Source organism: Charadrius vociferus, unplaced genomic scaffold (assembly GCF_000708025.1).
Source record: "Charadrius vociferus isolate BGI_N301 unplaced genomic scaffold, ASM70802v2 scaffold255, whole genome shotgun sequence".
NCBI lineage: Eukaryota > Metazoa > Chordata > Aves > Charadriiformes > Charadriidae > Charadrius > Charadrius vociferus.
The window spans coordinates 2,646,965-2,665,439 of NW_009648785.1; the positions used below are offsets into that span (position 1 = coordinate 2,646,965).

An 18,475-nucleotide genomic window follows, 5' to 3' on the forward strand; every position below is an offset into this window, starting at 1 on the left:
CAGCAGGAAGCAAAAATTTACTGAAGCAACAATTCTATATGAACTTTCCTTTCCAGTGAATCATGCCATTATGTTCCATTTCATTCTAAATGCAAAACCTGCCCTTGCATCTTGTTCTCTGCTGTGGGATCACTGTCAAAACAAAGAACGATTACAAAATGTTCCCTCAATTCAGAGTTCCTATTTAGTAAATGACGCCCATAAGATGCAGAGATCTAAATGTGAAATTTGTAAAATGGAAACTGGATTTCTCCCCTGTTCTGGTATTTAGACAACACAGGAAAGTTGGAAGACTAGTTGACAGGAGTTTCTAATTATTCACATTTTAGGTTTTAAGAAGACTGTATTTACCTGGTACTTGAAGCCAAATAGGTAAATGTAAAATAATAAACCACAATATTCTAGGATAGCATCTGAAATATTTGTTGTATTTATTTAGTTATGGCCTCACTAGATTTCAATGCTGAATTAGTCTGTTAAGCAGATTGATATTTCTTTCAATATTACATTTTCTTGATTATATTTATATTTTGTCTGAAGTATTGTTTTCATTCTTAGGAAGTATTTTTACTTCACAAACAGGTGACAATAATTCTATTAGTATATTTTTTGCAAAAGTAGCACACCCATTTTCACCCAAATTTGGGATTATGGAGTTCAGCAAAAATACATGCTTTCCACATTTTGCTTTGTGTCATGAAGTACTGAAGATGGCAAATATTGGCATTTTCTCACTTTGAAGATAAATGAAATCTCCCATTATTGGAAACCTCTGTTGCCCTGAATGACAAATTACATTATGAGACAGAGGGAAGATGCAAATCTTGGAGTTTTAAAAGCATCTAATATTTTCTCAAATTATATTCAGCTGTATTTATCTAGTATTCTGGCATGCTGCTGGATTACTGTTACCAATAAATCTATAAATAGGATGCAAAATGCATGTGAGCTGTCGGTGCATGAATAAAGAGCAGCCCAGCAATAAATTATAGAATAATATATAGTTTAAAATGTAGCAAAAGGAATGCCTTGATGAATCAATGCAACATATTTTGTCACTGAGGGTGAAAGATTCATTATGCATCAGCCTTGAGAAAGCTGGATTTCTGAAGCATGGGTCATCTAGGACATATGATGTAATGACAGAATATGGAAACATGCATAGAAAGACAAAAATAATCTTCTGAATAATAAAACTATATTAAATTTTCAGGTAAAATATAAGTCCTGTGTAGTACTTCATTGTTCAACAGAGGTCAGGAGTGCAACACCAAAGAACAAAAATAATGAAGCCTGACTTCCTATGGATTTGGTCCCCACAGGATATTCAAGACTGACTCTCTTTCAGAAACTGGGTCACGTGTGCTGGCTTTCATTTGTGTTTTCTGGTATCTGCTGAGGTCTAAGCTCATCTTGTAGCACTTTGTTCAGCTGAGAAATTCTTTCCTCTACACAGACACCTATTTTGATGAAACTTGGGGAAATTCAGTGTTTCGGGGAACTCCAGGCATCTGCCAGACACAACTGAACCTGGCACTAGATTTTGAGTTAGTGGGAGGAGAGGACACAGACACAGGGCCAGACACACAAATCCAGCAGGCTGCGTAAGCCTACGGTACAGCAAAGAGACTAAAAATAAAACCAACCAATTGGTTTCCCTGCTGACAGCAGCAAACTGCCACGGGACATTTAATTCCCTCTGATCACATAAACGACAGGCGAGTTGTCGCCTGCTGTGCCTGTGTCACCAGGCAGAGTGGTGAGGATCCATCCCTGTGGCAGGGGGCCACGGGTCCCAGCAGTCACATCACCTTTTCCTGCACGTCTCTGTGAATGGACACCCCAAGAGAAGTTAACACCGGACAGCGGCCATAGACATGGATGTTGTCTCTGGCACGCTCAGGAAGAGAGACCTGAGCTTGGCAGGGTGGGAAAGGGATTAACATGAGGGACTGGGTGGGTGGAGGAGAGGCGGGGGCGCTGATGTCCCTCAGACCCTGCGGCCTCACCAGGCATTAGCAAGAGCCTCGTGCCTCACGGGCGTTACGGCCTTATGACCACAGCCAGGGCTACAAGGGACGAATTGTTCCCGTCCTTCCTGTAACATGAGGGACAACCCTTCCATTTTCTTAAATATATTTTTTACATAAAGAAAGGATCTCTACGGGTTTCAAGCGAGCTCCAGCCCGCCCGGGTTCACCTCCTCAGAGCTGCGCCCGCCTGAGGGGTCGCCCCGCCGCCCGGCGGCCAACGCCCGGCAGGGGGCGCTGCTGCCCGACATGGCGGCGGCGCGGCGGAAGAGGAAGGTCGGTTCTTCCCCAAGATGGCGGCGCCCAAGCGCGGCGTGGCTGGGGGAAAGATGAAGCGGCCGGCGGGGGCCCCCGCTCCGCCGGGGGGATCTCTAAAAACATAAAATGTAAAACCACATAATTAAGACCTCACATGGTGCCTTTTTGTCACATCCTCCTGCTGGGCACTTGCTGGGTACGAGCTCTGGCCCCTACCACGCTGCATGCACCATGTATTAAATCTCTCCCGGCTGCAGCCTGCTGCAGCACTGGTTCTCACTCTGGCATGTTCTCTGTCTCTTCGCCCCTTTGCATTGAGGAGACAGCGCCCAGCAGCTTCAGACCACCCAGGTCAAACATCAACTCCCACAGCACCACCGTAGCGTAACACACCTCTTCCTTAAACTGGAGTATTGAGGGTGTTCTGCGTTTTCACACACTTCAATTTCCACTCCTGGACAAAAGGAATAACAGAGTGAGCAGCAGCTTCAGAAGTCAACCCGCAAGAAGAAGCAGGAGGAGACCGCGGTGGAGAAGCTGCCTCAGAGCTTCCTGCGGGACGGGCTGGGCTACGTGCTGGGCGCCCTGGGCTCCCGGGCCGGCCTCAGCGGGCTGTGCGAGAGCAGCGACGAGGAGGAGGCCCCTTCGGGGCCGCCGGAGAACCGGCCGGGGCCGCCGGAGGACGAGGAGGAGTCGGGGGAGGACGAGGAAGGGCCGGAGGACACCTCAGAGCCCTCTGAGGGGGATGATGTGGAAGGACGGTGGGAGAGCGAGAGCTCGTCCTCCACCCCCGAGGACGGCGGGGTGCCTGAGGCCAGCGAGCCCCCGAGCGAGCAGGAGGAGGAGGAGGTAGGGCGTTCGCCTCAGATTACGCGAACCTGCTTCTCAAAGGACGTTCCACAACCTGAACGCAAGCACTTCTGCGAAGAGCCAAAAGAGATTATGTTAAAATTAGTGTCTGTTGCAAACTGGGGTTTCAGTGCTGGACGATGCCAGGGGTTTGGCCTGTGCCAGGTCTGGTAGCTCAGGTGCAGGAGAGGGGGACAAACGGGTGGTTTAGCCCCCGTGGCACTCACTTAAACTGTTAGTACGTCTGCAGCTGATAAAACCAAGACCTAAGATGTCAGGGTTTAGTCATAAGAACTTAGAAGAAAATTTCATGTAGAGCAAAGAGGGGTTTTGCTGCTGTCAGATTGGTCGTAAGCAGTAACTTGTTGCATGATTCTTTTCTGTGTGAAGTTGCTCCTTTGGCATTAGATGGTAAAATGTATACTTAACGAAAAGTTCTGTATATTAATCTTAAATAGAAGTATATATTTGTGTCCAAATAGTTAAAATACTAGTCTCATTTGGTATCTAATTTTATTGTTTTCCCTGGTAAGAGTCGTGATCACAGTGCTACGAAGTATGTTCCACCTCAAGTAAGGAAAGCTCAGGAGACGCTAGATGACAAGAAAAGAGAAGAATTGGGAAGACTGAAGAAAATGGTGAATGGTCTCATTAATAGGTAACGTAATAAGGAAAGCCATTAATCTTTCTGGTTCAATGTGACAGTGCTCATCATTCAAAGAAAAGTGGCAAGGATGTGACTTTTCTCTTCACAAACTCATTTTAAGTTGGCAATCATGTCTGCTATCCTTAATAATAATTATCTTTGTTGATATAAATTCTTCAAAGTTGGTCGTTACGGAAGTTGAAAAATCTAGAAAATAAATTTAAGATTGGGCTCAATTCCATGGAGCAGTTGCCTGCAAATGCTAGGTGTAATTTAGTATGTGTCGGTTGGAGTATGCCTATAAGAAAACCCTCATTGTGTGAGTTATACCCCCAAAAAACCCCCCATTATTTTCTTTTTTTTTAATTAAGTAAACATTAATTTCACCAACACTACAACTGAGGAGGAGCAACACTTCATAGCTTAAAGTACTGAAGAACAGAAAAAGTAATCAGGACTTTAATGCATTTTAATTTTAGAGTATTTTAAAAATAAGATCTATTGGCGTTTTCTTTTGTTTATGTTATCTGTAAAATGCAGACTACAGTGTGCAGTTTGCTCCATCATTTAGAATTTGATATACCTTATATTTTAGAAAAATGTGAGGTATTTTCATACTTTATTTCCCCAAAGATTGATGTGCCATAGTTATAACTGTGAAGAACAAAGTTTGTTTTCTTAATAAGACTGTTCAGTGAGACAGTAAGCACATTGACAACACTTTGTAAATACTGCTGCTAATCTGTTTTTACATGTAAGTATTTTTTGGCACCCCCCAAAATTAAACATACGTTGTATTTTTTTTAGCATAGTGAACACAGCAAAATACAAAAGGTCTCTTCCAGTCATCTTCTCAATATTTCTGAAGCCAAGCAAGTTTCTCTAAAAAGAATAGGTTGTTTATTGGGTAAATTGAAAATTGTGGAACCGTGTAAAGAGAAGAAAAAGTGAACATTGGATATTGCTTCTTAACAGGTTGAGTGAACCGAATTTGTCCTCCATTAGTGGACAGATGGAAGATCTCTACATGGCCAACAGCAGAAAGGACATGAATGAAACTCTGACAGATGTTCTCATGAATGCTTGTGTGACTGCAGTTGCCATGCCTGCAAGATTGATGATGGAACACATCCTTTTGGTCAGCATTCTTCATCATAATGTAGGAATTGAGGTAATTCTTGTGGTTGGGACTAATTTTGTTTAATAATACATGTTATAGAGTGTTTTCCTTGATGTTTTGTTGGAATTGCCTTTTACCTTTTGATTGTGTGTCACTAAAAAGCATCTCTAGTTGAATTTCATTTTCTAGCTTATTTGCTAGGTGTCCACAAGTGAAAGGGACCAAGTCTGTTGGTTTATCTGATTAATTTATTTCCTCCATGAGTTACCACTGGTCAGTTAAAAAAACATCATTTTTTTTCATCAAAATCTTTCTACATCCATCCATCAAACTGAATTTTTTAAGATCAAGTTTTCTCCTCTTTAGTTACACTAATCCATTTCTGTCCCCTTGGGTATATGAGGCTACTGTTCTGGAACAATGTGTATCCAGATAAGGAAGGCACTACAGTTACAGAAATGCTTTTACATCAGTGGAAAAAGTCCTTTTATTAAGCCAAATCATGCAAATCATTAGCAGAATTAACTAGGTGTATCAATGACTCCAGAATATCAAAAACTTCAAAAAGCATGGCAAATTTTTTTGGAGGTGTTTCTTTTGTGTTTTTAAGCCTGGTGAGTGATTGAGGTAAAATACCTCTTGCTCACTGTTAAGAAGAAACAAACTACTGATGTTAAAGGGAAGATTTTAGCTAATTTTAGTGAAACTTCTCTCAGGAGACTGATGTGTTTCCGCACCGTGTTCCCATGAATTTTTCTTTCTACATCTTAATGCAAAAGATGTATTAATGCAAGTTCTTTGGTTTGTCATGACCTGAATGCTGTCTCTGGAACCATGCAAAATATCAGGTGACTGCAATTACAGCAGCTTTCTCCATGCAGCCTTGCCATTAAATTTTTTTTTTGTTCCTCTTTGCTGCTTGAAAGGCAGTTCTGACTGGAAATATAACATAATATTACAATGTTGTTTTAAAAAGAGAAACACAATCTTTTTAGAAGTTGAAACTTTGCAAAATGCCAAGTAATAGGTTCTAGATATAGATATACTAATAGGTGTTAGAAATAGATAGATGATATCCAGACTGTCTTCTGTGCTACTCACTCTGTTACACAGCGTCTTTGAATCTAAGACTGTAGTATTTAAGTATACCGTAAAGCCTTATTATTTTTTCTGTACAATAAATGTAGAATATGCATTACATGGAAGTGTGATCCCACAGCTGCGTTTAAGATTAGTTTGAGCAATGCAGAAGTTGGGATTCCAATAGCTGTGCTTATACATTTATGCAATATGATCATTGGGTAGTTAAAACCTAAGCTGGTCAAAGCCTGTAATGCAAGTCAGTAGTGCTACTGGAATTTCTGGTTTTCATAAGAACAACCAGCAAATACTAGGACCAAAATGATGAGGGAGAGTCTTGTTTGGCAGTTGTGTGTTCATTACCTACCTATATTTTGGTATGCTTTCTAATTCCAGTCTTTAGCATCAGTTCTCTCTTCACAAATACAGAGATTCCAAAATTTCTCTTCCCAACTGTACCACTGACAAATGGCTAAGACTTCTCCCCTCTTCAAAATCAGCCTAAGCTCATGCTCAGCAACTGTGCAAACTTGGTATGTTGGGGGTTGTTTTACAATATTATTTTTTACGCTTCTGTTAAGGGTTTTGTTCTGGAATGATGAACCCTGATGCATTTGGTTTTTGACATGCAGCTTTTACTGGATGAATGACTAGCAGTAACAGCATGCTAGCCTGACAGCTGGGAAGATGCTAATATGTGTCCTTGAAAATTGCGTAAACAAATTCTGATGTATGTGTACTGTAAGTTCCCAACATTAGCTTTTCTTGCACAGGCTTTAAAAGGCAACTGGATGGCATATGGTAGGTGTAAATAACACATACTTTAAGAAAATGTCACACCACTTAGATATTTGTATGTAGATGAAGAACGTCCATATTGGTTGAGAGAAGCAACAATATTTCTTAAAAATTAATAGTGGCAGTGCCCCAAAAGTGAATGTTTTACAGACGTCTGTAAAATCTGCTTACGGTTAACTGCTGGATTTTATTTTTTTTCCCCCTTAATGGAACTATTGCCAGGTCGGTGCTCACTTTTTGGAAGCCGTAGTGAAGAAATTTGATGAAATCTGTAAAAGTGATGCTGAAGGGAAAGAATGTGAAAATCTGCTTGCCTTGATTGCTCATCTGTATAACTTCCATGTGGTTCATTCCCTGCTGATCTTTGATATTCTGAAAAAGCTTGTTAGCATTTTCACTGAAAAAGAGATTGAAATGATTTTGTTTCTTCTGAAAAACGTGGGCTTTTCCTTAAGAAAAGATGATGCATTGGCTTTGAAGGAACTGATCACTGAAGCCCAGAGGAAAGCAAACACAGCAGAGAAGAAACTCCAGGATCAGACTAGGGTATGTGTGTGTTTTAAAGATTTTCTGTTATGAATAGACTTTATAAGCACTTGGATACATGTGTTAATTTAACAATATGTGTTCTGCTACACTCTATTTAGATTCTAAGTTACTGTTAATGTTCAGTTATTTGCATTCTTCTTGTCTGTCTTTCTCCATTAGTTCTTGGGGCACGGACACCAAAATGCTTGTAATGGGTGAGACTAGGACTGTATTATGCCTTATGCAATGGACAGTGCTTCTGTTTCGTGATACTTTGTACACTTCAAAAAATGGTCGCTGAGGAATGGTGTTTAGCAGATAAAGCTTTGAATTGAAGATTGAACACAAATGAATGTGATAGGAATTAAAGTAAACATCCTTTTCTGTATTTGTGTTAATGTAATCTAAATTTTGATGTATATTGCCAGCTGAGCTGCTTATTCTAACAGAACAGTAATTTCAAAGTATACTCTCTACTTTATTTAATAAACAGCACTTAATCTACAGATTTTAATATTTTTTTTTCCCAATAGGTTCGTTTTATGCTAGAGACTATGTTGGCACTAAGGAATAATGACATGCGTAAGATTCCTGGTTATGATCCTGAACCAGTTGAAAAACTCCGCAAATTGCAAAGAACACTGGTGAGAACTTTTTTGGCATATGTAGTATAGCTATTCTTAAACCAGAAGTAATTATTTGTACTGTACATCAGTTTGATGGGCTATAGTATTTTTTAATTCATTTAACAGTCTGAAACTCTTGTGGACTAAAGTCACTTCTTAGATCATTAGATATTATGTCCTGTGTCCAAGTTAAGTCAGCAGTCAACCAGCCTTCTGCAGAACAGTTTGAGAAAGGACTGAGCCAAAGACTTTGTCTCAGTCTTGAAAAAGACTTGAAAAATACTTGAAGAAGAGATTTGGGATGTTTAATGATTGTGCAGTAGAAATGAGTCATTATGAGAAGTTCTTTTTTCCATAGATTTTGGATGCAGGCATCTGCTCCTAACTTCACCAAAATTATTTTGGAAGTCTAACACTTCTGAAAACCTGGATGTTTTTTCTTGCTTACTTTTATTTGGTGGAGAGAGGGCAGTTTGTCTAGAACAACCCATTATTAAATGCATGAAAGTAGTTGTCTCTGGATTGAGAACTAATTCATTTTCACAGAACTTGAATCTGGTGTTAGACTCCATGTATCTCCAACCTGAAAATCACACTACTTGTCTACAACACCTAGAGATTTTATTTTTCAGAAATTTGTAAGTGCAGGATGTGTACATCAGTGATAATAGGTCAGGCAAAAATAAGATATGTAACCTAGTTCTGTTGAATTTCTTCTCTTAAATTTTCACAGTCCTCTTAGTATGCTTCTAGACTCTGTTGCTGGAAATTCTTATTTTATTGAAAGAGTTCAAGCTTTTTGTTATTTGAATTGTACAAAACTTAAGGCAGTTTGTCATGTCATTTTATTTGATCACAAGTGTTTGAAAGGAAAATCATGACCAGATTGTAAGATGTTGCAAGTGATTTTGAATGTCAGCAATCAAGTCTGAATTCTAATCAAGTTTTATGATTGGAATGTGGCTACTTTTTAATTTATGTCTTTTTTTTTATATTGAAAAAAAGCTTCTCAATGTACATTTAAGCAACTTCTTGTATTTAAGAAATTAGAGCATGTGGGAAACTTGTAAATTCTTTTCAGGCTGCTGACTGAAACTAAAGGTTGTTCAGAGGAAACGTGAAGACCTTTATGGAGATTAAGTTATTTGTTTTAAAGTAATTTTAAGTAATTAAAGTTTTTGTTGGTTTCGGGGTTTTTTTGAGGGGTAAAGAAAGCTTCAAATAAAAGCTTTTGGGTTTTTTTGTATTTTGTTATTCAAGGTTCGTAGCAGTGGAAAAGAAACTCAGCTCCGTGTCTCCCTGGAATCTCTCCTCAGTGCTGATCAAGTTGGTCGCTGGTGGATCGTAGGGTCATCCTGGAGCGGAGCACCAATGATCAATGATACAAACAACAAGACTCAGCAAAAACTGCATATAGGAAAGGTAAATCCAAGCAGTGCTAGTTATAATCTAAGTGTTTATCATCTTTTGAATATTCTTCATACAGGTGAATGAGTTCATTTCAGAGCCCACAAAAAAAAACAACTTCATGGGCTCTTGTAAGACTGAGATTTTGGACTGTAAATTCTGCTGTTAAGTTTTTCAAAATGTTGTGCTCATGCACTTCATAACAGCTGTTACTACAAATATGGTATAGCTTGTTTTTTCTTACCCTGTGGAATTGTAAAAGTAACTTGTTATGTAAGTGGAAGAAGAGACTTGACCTGAAGTGGATTTGCTAGTATGAATTCTGACAGGTCTGTCCATGGGTGGCATATATCTAAGCTGATTCTAAAAGTAGTGTGGTGAGATGGTCATGGTGACTTGCATTAGAAAAGCATGTCTTAAAAATAATTGGCACAATTAAAATACATTAAAATGTGCCTGTGGACAAACGCTCAGGACCTTTGGATTGATGCTTCATAGTTTATGGAGATCTTCATTAATGATCTTATTAGAGTCTGCACAGAAATAGCTTTCTTAAAGTAGGCATAAATAAAATGGCATTTATTTATATATATTTTTTCAGGTGAGTTCAAAGATAATGGAGCTTGCTCGTAAGCAGAGAATGAATACCGATATCAGGAGAAGTATTTTCTGTGTCTTGATGACAAGTGAAGACTTCCTGGATGCCTTTGAAAAGCTTCTTAAGTAAGTACAGACTAGCCTAGAAGACAGCACAGAACTAAGAACAGCATTAGCTGGATTGGAAAAATAACATTGCTGGTCTGGGCTTAAGAGCATTTAATTGATAATACAATTAAAGAAGCGCATAGCTAGGGATCCACATAGGGTAAAAGGGGAAGAGAAGGACCAAAACCCTGGTGTAAGGACTAGTAGGGGGCAGGCAGAACTGACTGGCAGTCAGAGGAAAGGAGTAGCCCCTGTTATTGTCACTCATGTCTATAATTGATCTTCAGTATCTTCTGACTTAAGAAGCCTGTATCTTTTTGCATTGAAGATGTGCATCCTCATCTAATGGATGGAAGTCTGTTGCAGGCTTGCTTCCTTAGAAGCAGACCAGAATCCCCTTCAGAACATCTCTTGGTTTTGTCCCTGGATTTCTGTACTACTGCCGCTTCCTTTACTACTTGCCACCTTGTAAAGCCACCGTGTAGGTCTCTGTCCGTACTTGCATGACCTGGTAGTGTTCTAGCACCTCTGCTTCCCTCTTGCAGAATTTATTAGCTTTGGATTTGCTCCAGGGTCACATTTCATGTTAAGACCAGTTTCCTTACCGCTTGGCAAACAGCTCTTTAGAAGAAGATGTGATCAGGAAAAAGCTCAAACTAAGCTGTTCTTTGTGTTTGTCAGAATATTAATTGTAAGTCTATAGTAACTGGGAGGGGAGAGATCAAGGCTGAACTTTTCTATTGCAGCCTTGTAATTCAAGGGAATTGTCTTACCAGGATGGCATGCAATTATTTAATTTGCTAACCAAACCAAAACAGACTTCGTAATAAAGTCAACTAATATTTGATTAAATGCCACTTCTGCAAAACACAGCTTGGATTTAAGACTGTGGTGGAGTCATTCCAATATCTTAATATGGCCTGTTCAATTAAAAGAAATTAGCTGCTGTTGCTGCAGCTCTTGCCAAGACCTGGTAGTTCAATTTGCAAATTGATCCTTGACTCATCCATGCTATTTAAACTAGTATACAAATCTGTACACATACAGGCTTGGCAGAAAAACTTTGCCTGCAGATTGCCTGGTGTGCGTTGATACTGATTTTTAAACAGCAAACTCAGAGAGAGGAATTCTCAAATCTGCCCACATCTGGCAGAGAATAATGGAAAGTACACAAAAGTTTCAGTGAAGGAATTAACTTTAATGTTCCAGAGTGTATGGGAATTTATATTTGTACGTTTGATGTCAGTCTCACAAGGAAGAGCCTGAGAAATACATAAAGGAATATTTTAACTGCGCTTGTTGATTCATCAGCTGCGAGATCTCCAGCAGAGTTGAGGTGTGGTTAAGTGGTAATTTAAACCATTATAAATCCATGCTGATACAGTTCTGCTTGTTTTTCTCCTCCTTACATCAAAAGAAAGTAATTAGTTTGAAGCCAGAACAGCTCCCTGAAGTGGCTCAGTTTGTGATTGCAGAAGTGTCAATGTGAAGGGAGAACTGGGAACATCACTGGAGACAAGGAGAAGAGAGTGAGACTTGATCTATTCTATCAGCTGAAAGGCCGCATCTTCTTCACGAACCACAGATTCACAAATGAGGGGGAATGAATGCTTCTTAAGTTTGATGAAGGGGCAATTTTTAAGCATTGAGATGAACAATTTGAGAAACTCTACACCTCAAAAAATGGGAACTTGCAAAAGTCTTAGATATCCTGTTGTAGTGTGGTGCGTAATTCAGGATAGCGTGTATGTGACTGTATCTACTAAAATCATTGAACTGACTTTTAAAAGCTGGGTTTGAGTATTGCTATTTTTGATCTAAAGGCAATTACAGTCTTGGGCTTCTACTGACGATAACTAACCTACTTACCACTGGCAGAAGCCTGCCTCTAAATAATCTGTATTTCAGAAGCAGTTCTCCCATACATAGGGGGAAATTCTTTAAGTGATCAAGACATACAAGTCCATGGGAGTATTTTAACTCATGAATGATTTAATAGGTGAGGTCATTGCATGTTCTTTATCTAAGATTATCCAGTTTATGAAATCTGTACAGGTTTATGGTGAAGCTAAGCAGTGAAAGACAATCCTGACTCTTAAATTTAGATGCCTAGGAATGCTAGGTCTGAAACGAGAAAATACTGCTAGGTCTGTGAAGACATGAAGGTAAGAACAAAATTGGACATTGAAGTGCTGATTTACTCAGTTGCAACCATCTGGCAACATGAGTATTTCCTAAATAAGCAAGTCGTGATAGAAGTGATGATGAACAAAGAAAAGGAGAGTGTGCAGAATTAGTGATGTAAATTCACAAGTCATCTATTAAATGGATGTCCGGTGGTTGAAAACCTGTGCATTTAAATAAAAAATAAAAAAAAAAAAAAAAAAGAGAGAGAGAGCTTTTGTTGCTCTGTAATAAAATCAAGTAGAATTTGGCTCATGAGAGAGCAAGCAAATTATATCACAGACACAGCACTTACAGTGCTGGTCTCTTTTGGAGAAGCAGGCTACTAGGTTTTCACTGCTCATTAGCAATCAGCCTAGAAATCATCTCAGATTTTCATATTGTGAAACCTTAAATTCTGGGGGTTTTCGCTGAAAGACAATATTTTGTCTGTTAATCTGCTATGTGTCTGTGATCAAATGCAATGGCAGATGTCTGAAGGTGTATATGAACGAGGGATATTAGACTCAAGCAATGACAAACTGTACTCTACAGATGGTAGAGCAAGTTCCAGTGGGGTCAAACTTAGTTAGAAAATACACTTGAATTATACTAATGCTGTACGAAACTTGAGCTTGAAGCAATGAAAAGAATTTTGTTTGACATTTTTCAGATTATAATATGAAGCATTTTTCATTTTAATTGGTTTTAATGCTGCCAAGCATTTGACAGCCCTGGAAGCTAAATCAGATTATTCACAGAACAGGTGCATTGCGAGTTAGTTACCATTCCCTGCCAAAGTGTCTCAGGCCCCTTTTAGACTGGTCAGCTGTTCAAGCGGGAAGGCTGTTCAGTCCTTAGCCTTTGTGCTGAGGCAGCCAACATAAGTACTCATTGATACTGATTTCTTCAGGTTTGGGTTTTTTTAAGGTGGTTTGAAATCACTGACTGCACCCTCTTAGGCTACTGTCAAACAATAATGAATTTCAAGTATTATGTAGCATGGAGTTGACGTAGAGATGAAGAGATTCACATCACCAAGTAGGAAAAATACCTTAAAAAATTGTCTTATTCCTAGTAAGTACCACAGAGGTGAAGTGGCCTGGACATGTTTCTTTAAATAGGCTTATACTGATCCAAAGGCTGTCTTTCCTCCTATGACCATAGGTAAAAGTGTGAGATAACTGCAACAGGGTCCTACAGTTCTTGTTCCACTAGTTAAACGATGTACTGGTACACCACGCAGCAGCGCTTGCTGCAGTAGTGCTGCTACGTTCAGAGGCACAAAACTCCATGATGATAGTGCCCTCTCCTCTGTTTTACTTCCTGAAGAGCTACAAACATGGAGTGGGCCACCTCTCCTTCCCCAGGCAGTAATTATACTTGTGTCGTTCCACTTCTCTCTGTTGAGGTCTTGCTTTTGCAGCCACTCCTTTAACACCAGTAATACTGTAGCATTTCTATATTGCCATACCAGGATACTGATTCAGCCCACAGTCTTAAGGGTTTGAGTCCATTCAGTGATTTAAAGACTTTATAAGAACTTTATAACAAGTAAAACTTAATGTGGTGTTTCAGGGGGGAGTTTAAGTATTACTCTCAGATGCTGACTGTAGCTCTTCCTTTGTGGCAGTGATTTTTTCCTTACTAAACAATTCTCGTTCTCTTGCTAAATTTTAGGCTTGGACTGAAAGATCAGCAGGAGAGAGAAATTGTTCATGTTATCCTTTACTGCTGCTTACAGGAGAAGACATATAACCCCTTCTATGCATTTTTAGCAAACAAGTTTTGTGAATGTGAAAGACGATTCCAGGTGAAGAAAAATCTGTTTCTACTTTGTTTTAGTGTCATTATTGTGGTTTGGGAGACAGTTATTAAATACCTGAAAATGAATGCATGCCTGTTAAGATCTTGATCCTGAGGAAGAACTCTGCTGGTATAGCTCTGCGTTCAGTAAGGCGTGCTCACGGTCAGACCTGCAGAGGAAATAAAGTAATTACTGCGGAAGGTTTGCTTTTCTCTGTTTTACGCATTTGAAAAGAATTGAACAGAGTCTGATCAAGCATCTCTGTTAATTAACAGTGGGGTCATAAAGAATAGAAAGTTGAAAGGTTTTGTTATGTTGTTACTCATTTAAACAGTCGTTTAATGTGTAGGATTTTTTTTTTCCTTTGACACCTAGATGACGTTTCAGTTTAGTATTTGGGACAAAATCAGAGACTTAGAAAACCTGTCAGCTTCTGCTATCTCCAACTTGGTTTCACTGTTGGCTCACTTATTAAGGACAAAATCATTGCCACTTTCAGTTCTCAAGGTTGGTGTGTTTTCTTTTCAAAATACTTCTGTGTTTTCTTTGCATTTGCTAGTTCTGTAGAAAATGTATTTGCTCTGTTACCTAGCTGGTACTTCAGCTGTTCATGGTCATAAGCTAAGACAAAACTTTTTATAAAATTACCAGATTAATCCAATTCATTATGGTAATGCTATCATTTGGGGAAAAGGGAACCTGTGGTGCCCCAGGCGTACAAGAAAGTCTACAGTTCTATATCTGGAGCAATTGTAAGATTATTTTCTTTAGAGTATCCAGAGTTGGAAATGAGGTCCCTTCATTAACGGACTTTGTCAGTGGATTTTTTACTATGCTTTTTAGCCGGTGTTGATTTTTATTAGACCAGAGAGAAATCTACTGAGCACTTGGATTTCAGAATGCGGTCTCCATAGACTTTTATTAGAAGAGTAATTGAAATGTGTTAAATGGGCAATTATATGGATTGTCCTAGGTACTTCTGAAGTATTTATCTAACTGAGAAATTATATCCGGTATTCTGGTACTAATAGACCGGTTATTCCTTAGAAATTTCTCTGCTTTCCTTATTGATTGGCTTTGGGAGGCAGCATTCTTGGCTAATTCTTCTGTGCCAAACTTAGGACTCTGTATATATGTGGAACGCCAGTTGGTGTGCTAAAAGCTGTTAATTTAGAAGAAAATTCAGCTGTTTGAAATACTTGAATTAATCAAATTTTCCCTCTCTCTTTACTAGGTAATTGAATTCAGTGAACTAGATAAACCCAAAGTCCGTTTCTTGCGACAAGTATTAAGCATGCTGTTGACTGAAACAGATGCTGAAGAACTTAGTGACATTTTTGTGAGGTAAGTGATCAGAGAGATCTCCAGGGAACCCTTGGTGAGTAGTAATTAAGAAGATAAAAAGTTTGCTTATTTTGTTCAGAATTATACAGTGCCTTTTCCGAAGGTCAGCCATCCATTCCTTAAAAAGTAAGCTCTGCTGGGGGAGTTGGGGGGAAGTGTATCATTTGTGTGTTAGTACAGGCTCCGATACGGATCCAACTGTGAGAAGTGTTACACAAAGTAAGGCTTTCAGATATTCAGTGTATCATTTTGATCATAGGATTTTCATGAACAGAGCTCAGTAATTACTGACTTTCCTAATTGCTTTACCATGTGTGTGCAGTGGATTCACTCTCACAGCAGTCTTTGCTAGAAGGTGTCTTTAATGTAAAAAGGAAAAATAAAGAAATATCAATGAGGGAAAGGTTTGGATGACCTTTTTTTTTTTTTTAAATCAACATTGTCTGGAAAATCTTATTTTTGTATATGGGATGGGGTTGCCGGGGTTGCTAGGAAATCTCCGTCCTTGGAGATGCTTAGGATTCTGAGCAACCTGACCACACCTGAATGTTAGTCCAGCTTTAAACAGGTCAGACAAGATGATCTGCCGACATCCTTTCTGACTTAAATTATTCCATGATTCCATGATTTTGTTGCATTAAACTTGCAATGTTATATAAAGTTAGAGAAAATTAGGTGACGATGTTTCAACCGTTACGCTGCAACACAAGGAAGCTCAAACACGGTGTTTGCCTCGTTTTTTGCTGTAATGTAATCATTTACATAAAACAAGTCTAAGGCTCAAATATTCCATTTTATTGTTGAGGATCAATTGCGTGTTGAGTGTGTTTGGGCTGTTTGCCAAACTGGTGTAGGCTTGCTGGTAATTTGAAAGCCTCTTCAGAAAAGCTCCTTTTATAGGGTGGATTTTTTTCTACATCTCTATTTGAAGAAGATAAAGAAAATAATTAAAACATTTCTAAAACAGTGGAAGACTAAATACTACTTTTGATCTGTATCTTTACAGGGTATCTGACAACCCCAAACTGGGAATGCTGCGGGAAAGCTTGAAACTCTTCCTTACCCACTTCTTACTGAAAAATGTACAAGCCAAAAAAAGTCCTGAAGAAGCTAGCTTCTTAAAAGAAAGAGTTGAACTAGCAACCAAGGCTTTGCAAGCAAAAGAATCCAAATTGAAGCTATAGTTCTGTTTTTCTATTAAAACATACAGAAAACCTGAGTCTGTGGGAAGGTGCAAAGCTTTGTTAGTCTGTCAGACCCAAATCATTGAGAATGATGAGAGCCATATTACTCTAAGGGATCTGGGTTTTGATGTAAATAGTTACTTTGCCCTACGCACTAGTTACAGGTTTAATTGAAGGTGGTACAGGGCCTTTCTGAAGAAAGGGAAAATGTACTTTTTGTCACGTCCCTTTTTTAGCATGAGTGCTTCATGTTGATGGTTAGTATCTGGAGAAGAGGATGGGTTTGTCTTCTATGATACTCCCAGTCAGCAGGAGCGTTCTGCATTGCATATTCTAACCTTTTGTTTGAAATGATAGCATAACTGACCGCTGTCTGTTAAAGCAGCAGCCTTAACCAGAGGAGTTTAGTAACCATTCTGTTTGCCTGAAGGAACAGGCCACTAGATGGCCTGAGAACTGGTGAGTCGGTTTCGGAAGAAATCGACTTTAAAGTGTTGAAGTTATCTGCTAATTCTGTGAATTGTTTACCTGACTGTGGGTCAGGAAAAGATCTTCAGTTGGATTCAAAGCTGTAGTAAAACAACTTGAAGATCTGACTTTGCCCAATTATATTGGGTTTGGAGATCACAGCATAGTTTTATTGCTCTTTTAGCCTGTTTTTCTCAGATTTAAAATCGGAGTTGCCTAATCACTTGGGTTAATCATATTTTTCTAGGCATAAAGAATAATATCGGTATGAGTCTTTCAATAAGAGAATAACTTCCTTAAGAATTTGCTTGCCTTTTCCATTCAGATGTTTTTAAAAAAAAAATAATTATGTGCATTTTTCTGTAACACTGGGTGTTAATGGTTTGTTTCCTTTGTCACCTTACCACTACACATTAAACTGCGATTTTTCCAAAGGCTTTGCTGTTTGTATTAGCTTTACTCTAGCTCGTTTGCCAGGAAGGGAATGACCTTAAAGTGCAGGGAGAGGATGAAGTACTTTCTCGTCTGCAATATGCGCTGCATCTGCATAATCTACCTGTGCTGCAGCTGCCAGCCCTCTTTCCATCACCAGGCTTGCCCTCTGGTGTTCAATAGTCCACTCACTTACGGTGCCTCCTAATTGCATTTGGTACCAATCGATCTATTCAGCTGCTGTGGATCTGTCCCTGTTGGGAAAATTTGCTCCCCGTACGCATCCTCCAGAAAATTTTCAGTTCTTCAGCATGAGAGGTGGGCAAGAATTTTTTTAATTCTTTTTAATCAAAGAGTTGAACATAGAGTACTCTCCTCGCTGGTGTGAGTAATGTCTTCAGGCAAATGTCTTCCTTCAGCAGCCAGGGAGCTGTTTTTCTCACCTCTCCTCTGCTGGAATCATAGAATGGTTTAGGTTGGAGGGGCCCTTGAAGATCATAGAATTCCACCCCCCCCTGCCATGGGCAGGGACACCTCCCACTAGACCAGGTTGCTCAGAGCCCCATCCAGCCTGGCCTTGAACACCTCCAGGGATGGAGCTTCTACAGCTTCTCTGAACTCTGGAGAGGGCAGGTTGTACGGAGCAAGGTGTGCTGGGAGCAGAGAGACCCAGCTTCAAAATCCCAGGTCGCACCAGCATGGTTAACATCTAGCACAGAAGAGATCACTGTCAAAAGAACAAAGCAAGATGCTTTCTTCAGCCTGTTTCATACCATTAGAGGGTTTCAAGCATACAGAACTGACCATTTCCCCTCAGTTGCATCTTACATGCAACAGGCAGAAGAGGAAAAAAAAATCTAGTTAAAATATTTCTAAAATTCATGCCAATTAACAAAAGTATGGGCAGCAGAAGAATTGACGCTATTTTGATGGATACAAAAGTCACAGCTTTGGAGAGTGAATGTAAACGGTTGCCTCGCAAATGACCACGCTGAGCCTCCTATTTCAGTTTTGGAGGCCGGACTCGGAA

At 39.4% G+C, this 18,475-nt stretch overlaps 1 protein-coding gene across 1 annotated transcript; it reads left to right on the forward strand.

Annotated features, from left to right (window-relative positions):
* Positions 1 to 2,279: 2,279 nt before the first annotated feature.
* NOM1 (nucleolar protein with MIF4G domain 1) lies at positions 2,280 to 16,545 on the forward strand. The gene is made up of 12 exons (XM_009886793.1): positions 2,280 to 2,306; positions 2,763 to 3,302; positions 3,671 to 3,795; positions 4,759 to 4,954; positions 7,004 to 7,327; positions 7,843 to 7,953; positions 9,196 to 9,357; positions 9,944 to 10,065; positions 13,891 to 14,023; positions 14,393 to 14,524; positions 15,252 to 15,361; positions 16,368 to 16,545. The coding sequence occupies exons 1-12, from the start codon at positions 2,280 to 2,282 to the stop codon at positions 16,543 to 16,545; spliced, it is 2,160 nt and encodes a 719-aa protein (XP_009885095.1).
* The last annotated feature ends 1,930 nt before the right edge of the window (positions 16,546 to 18,475 follow it).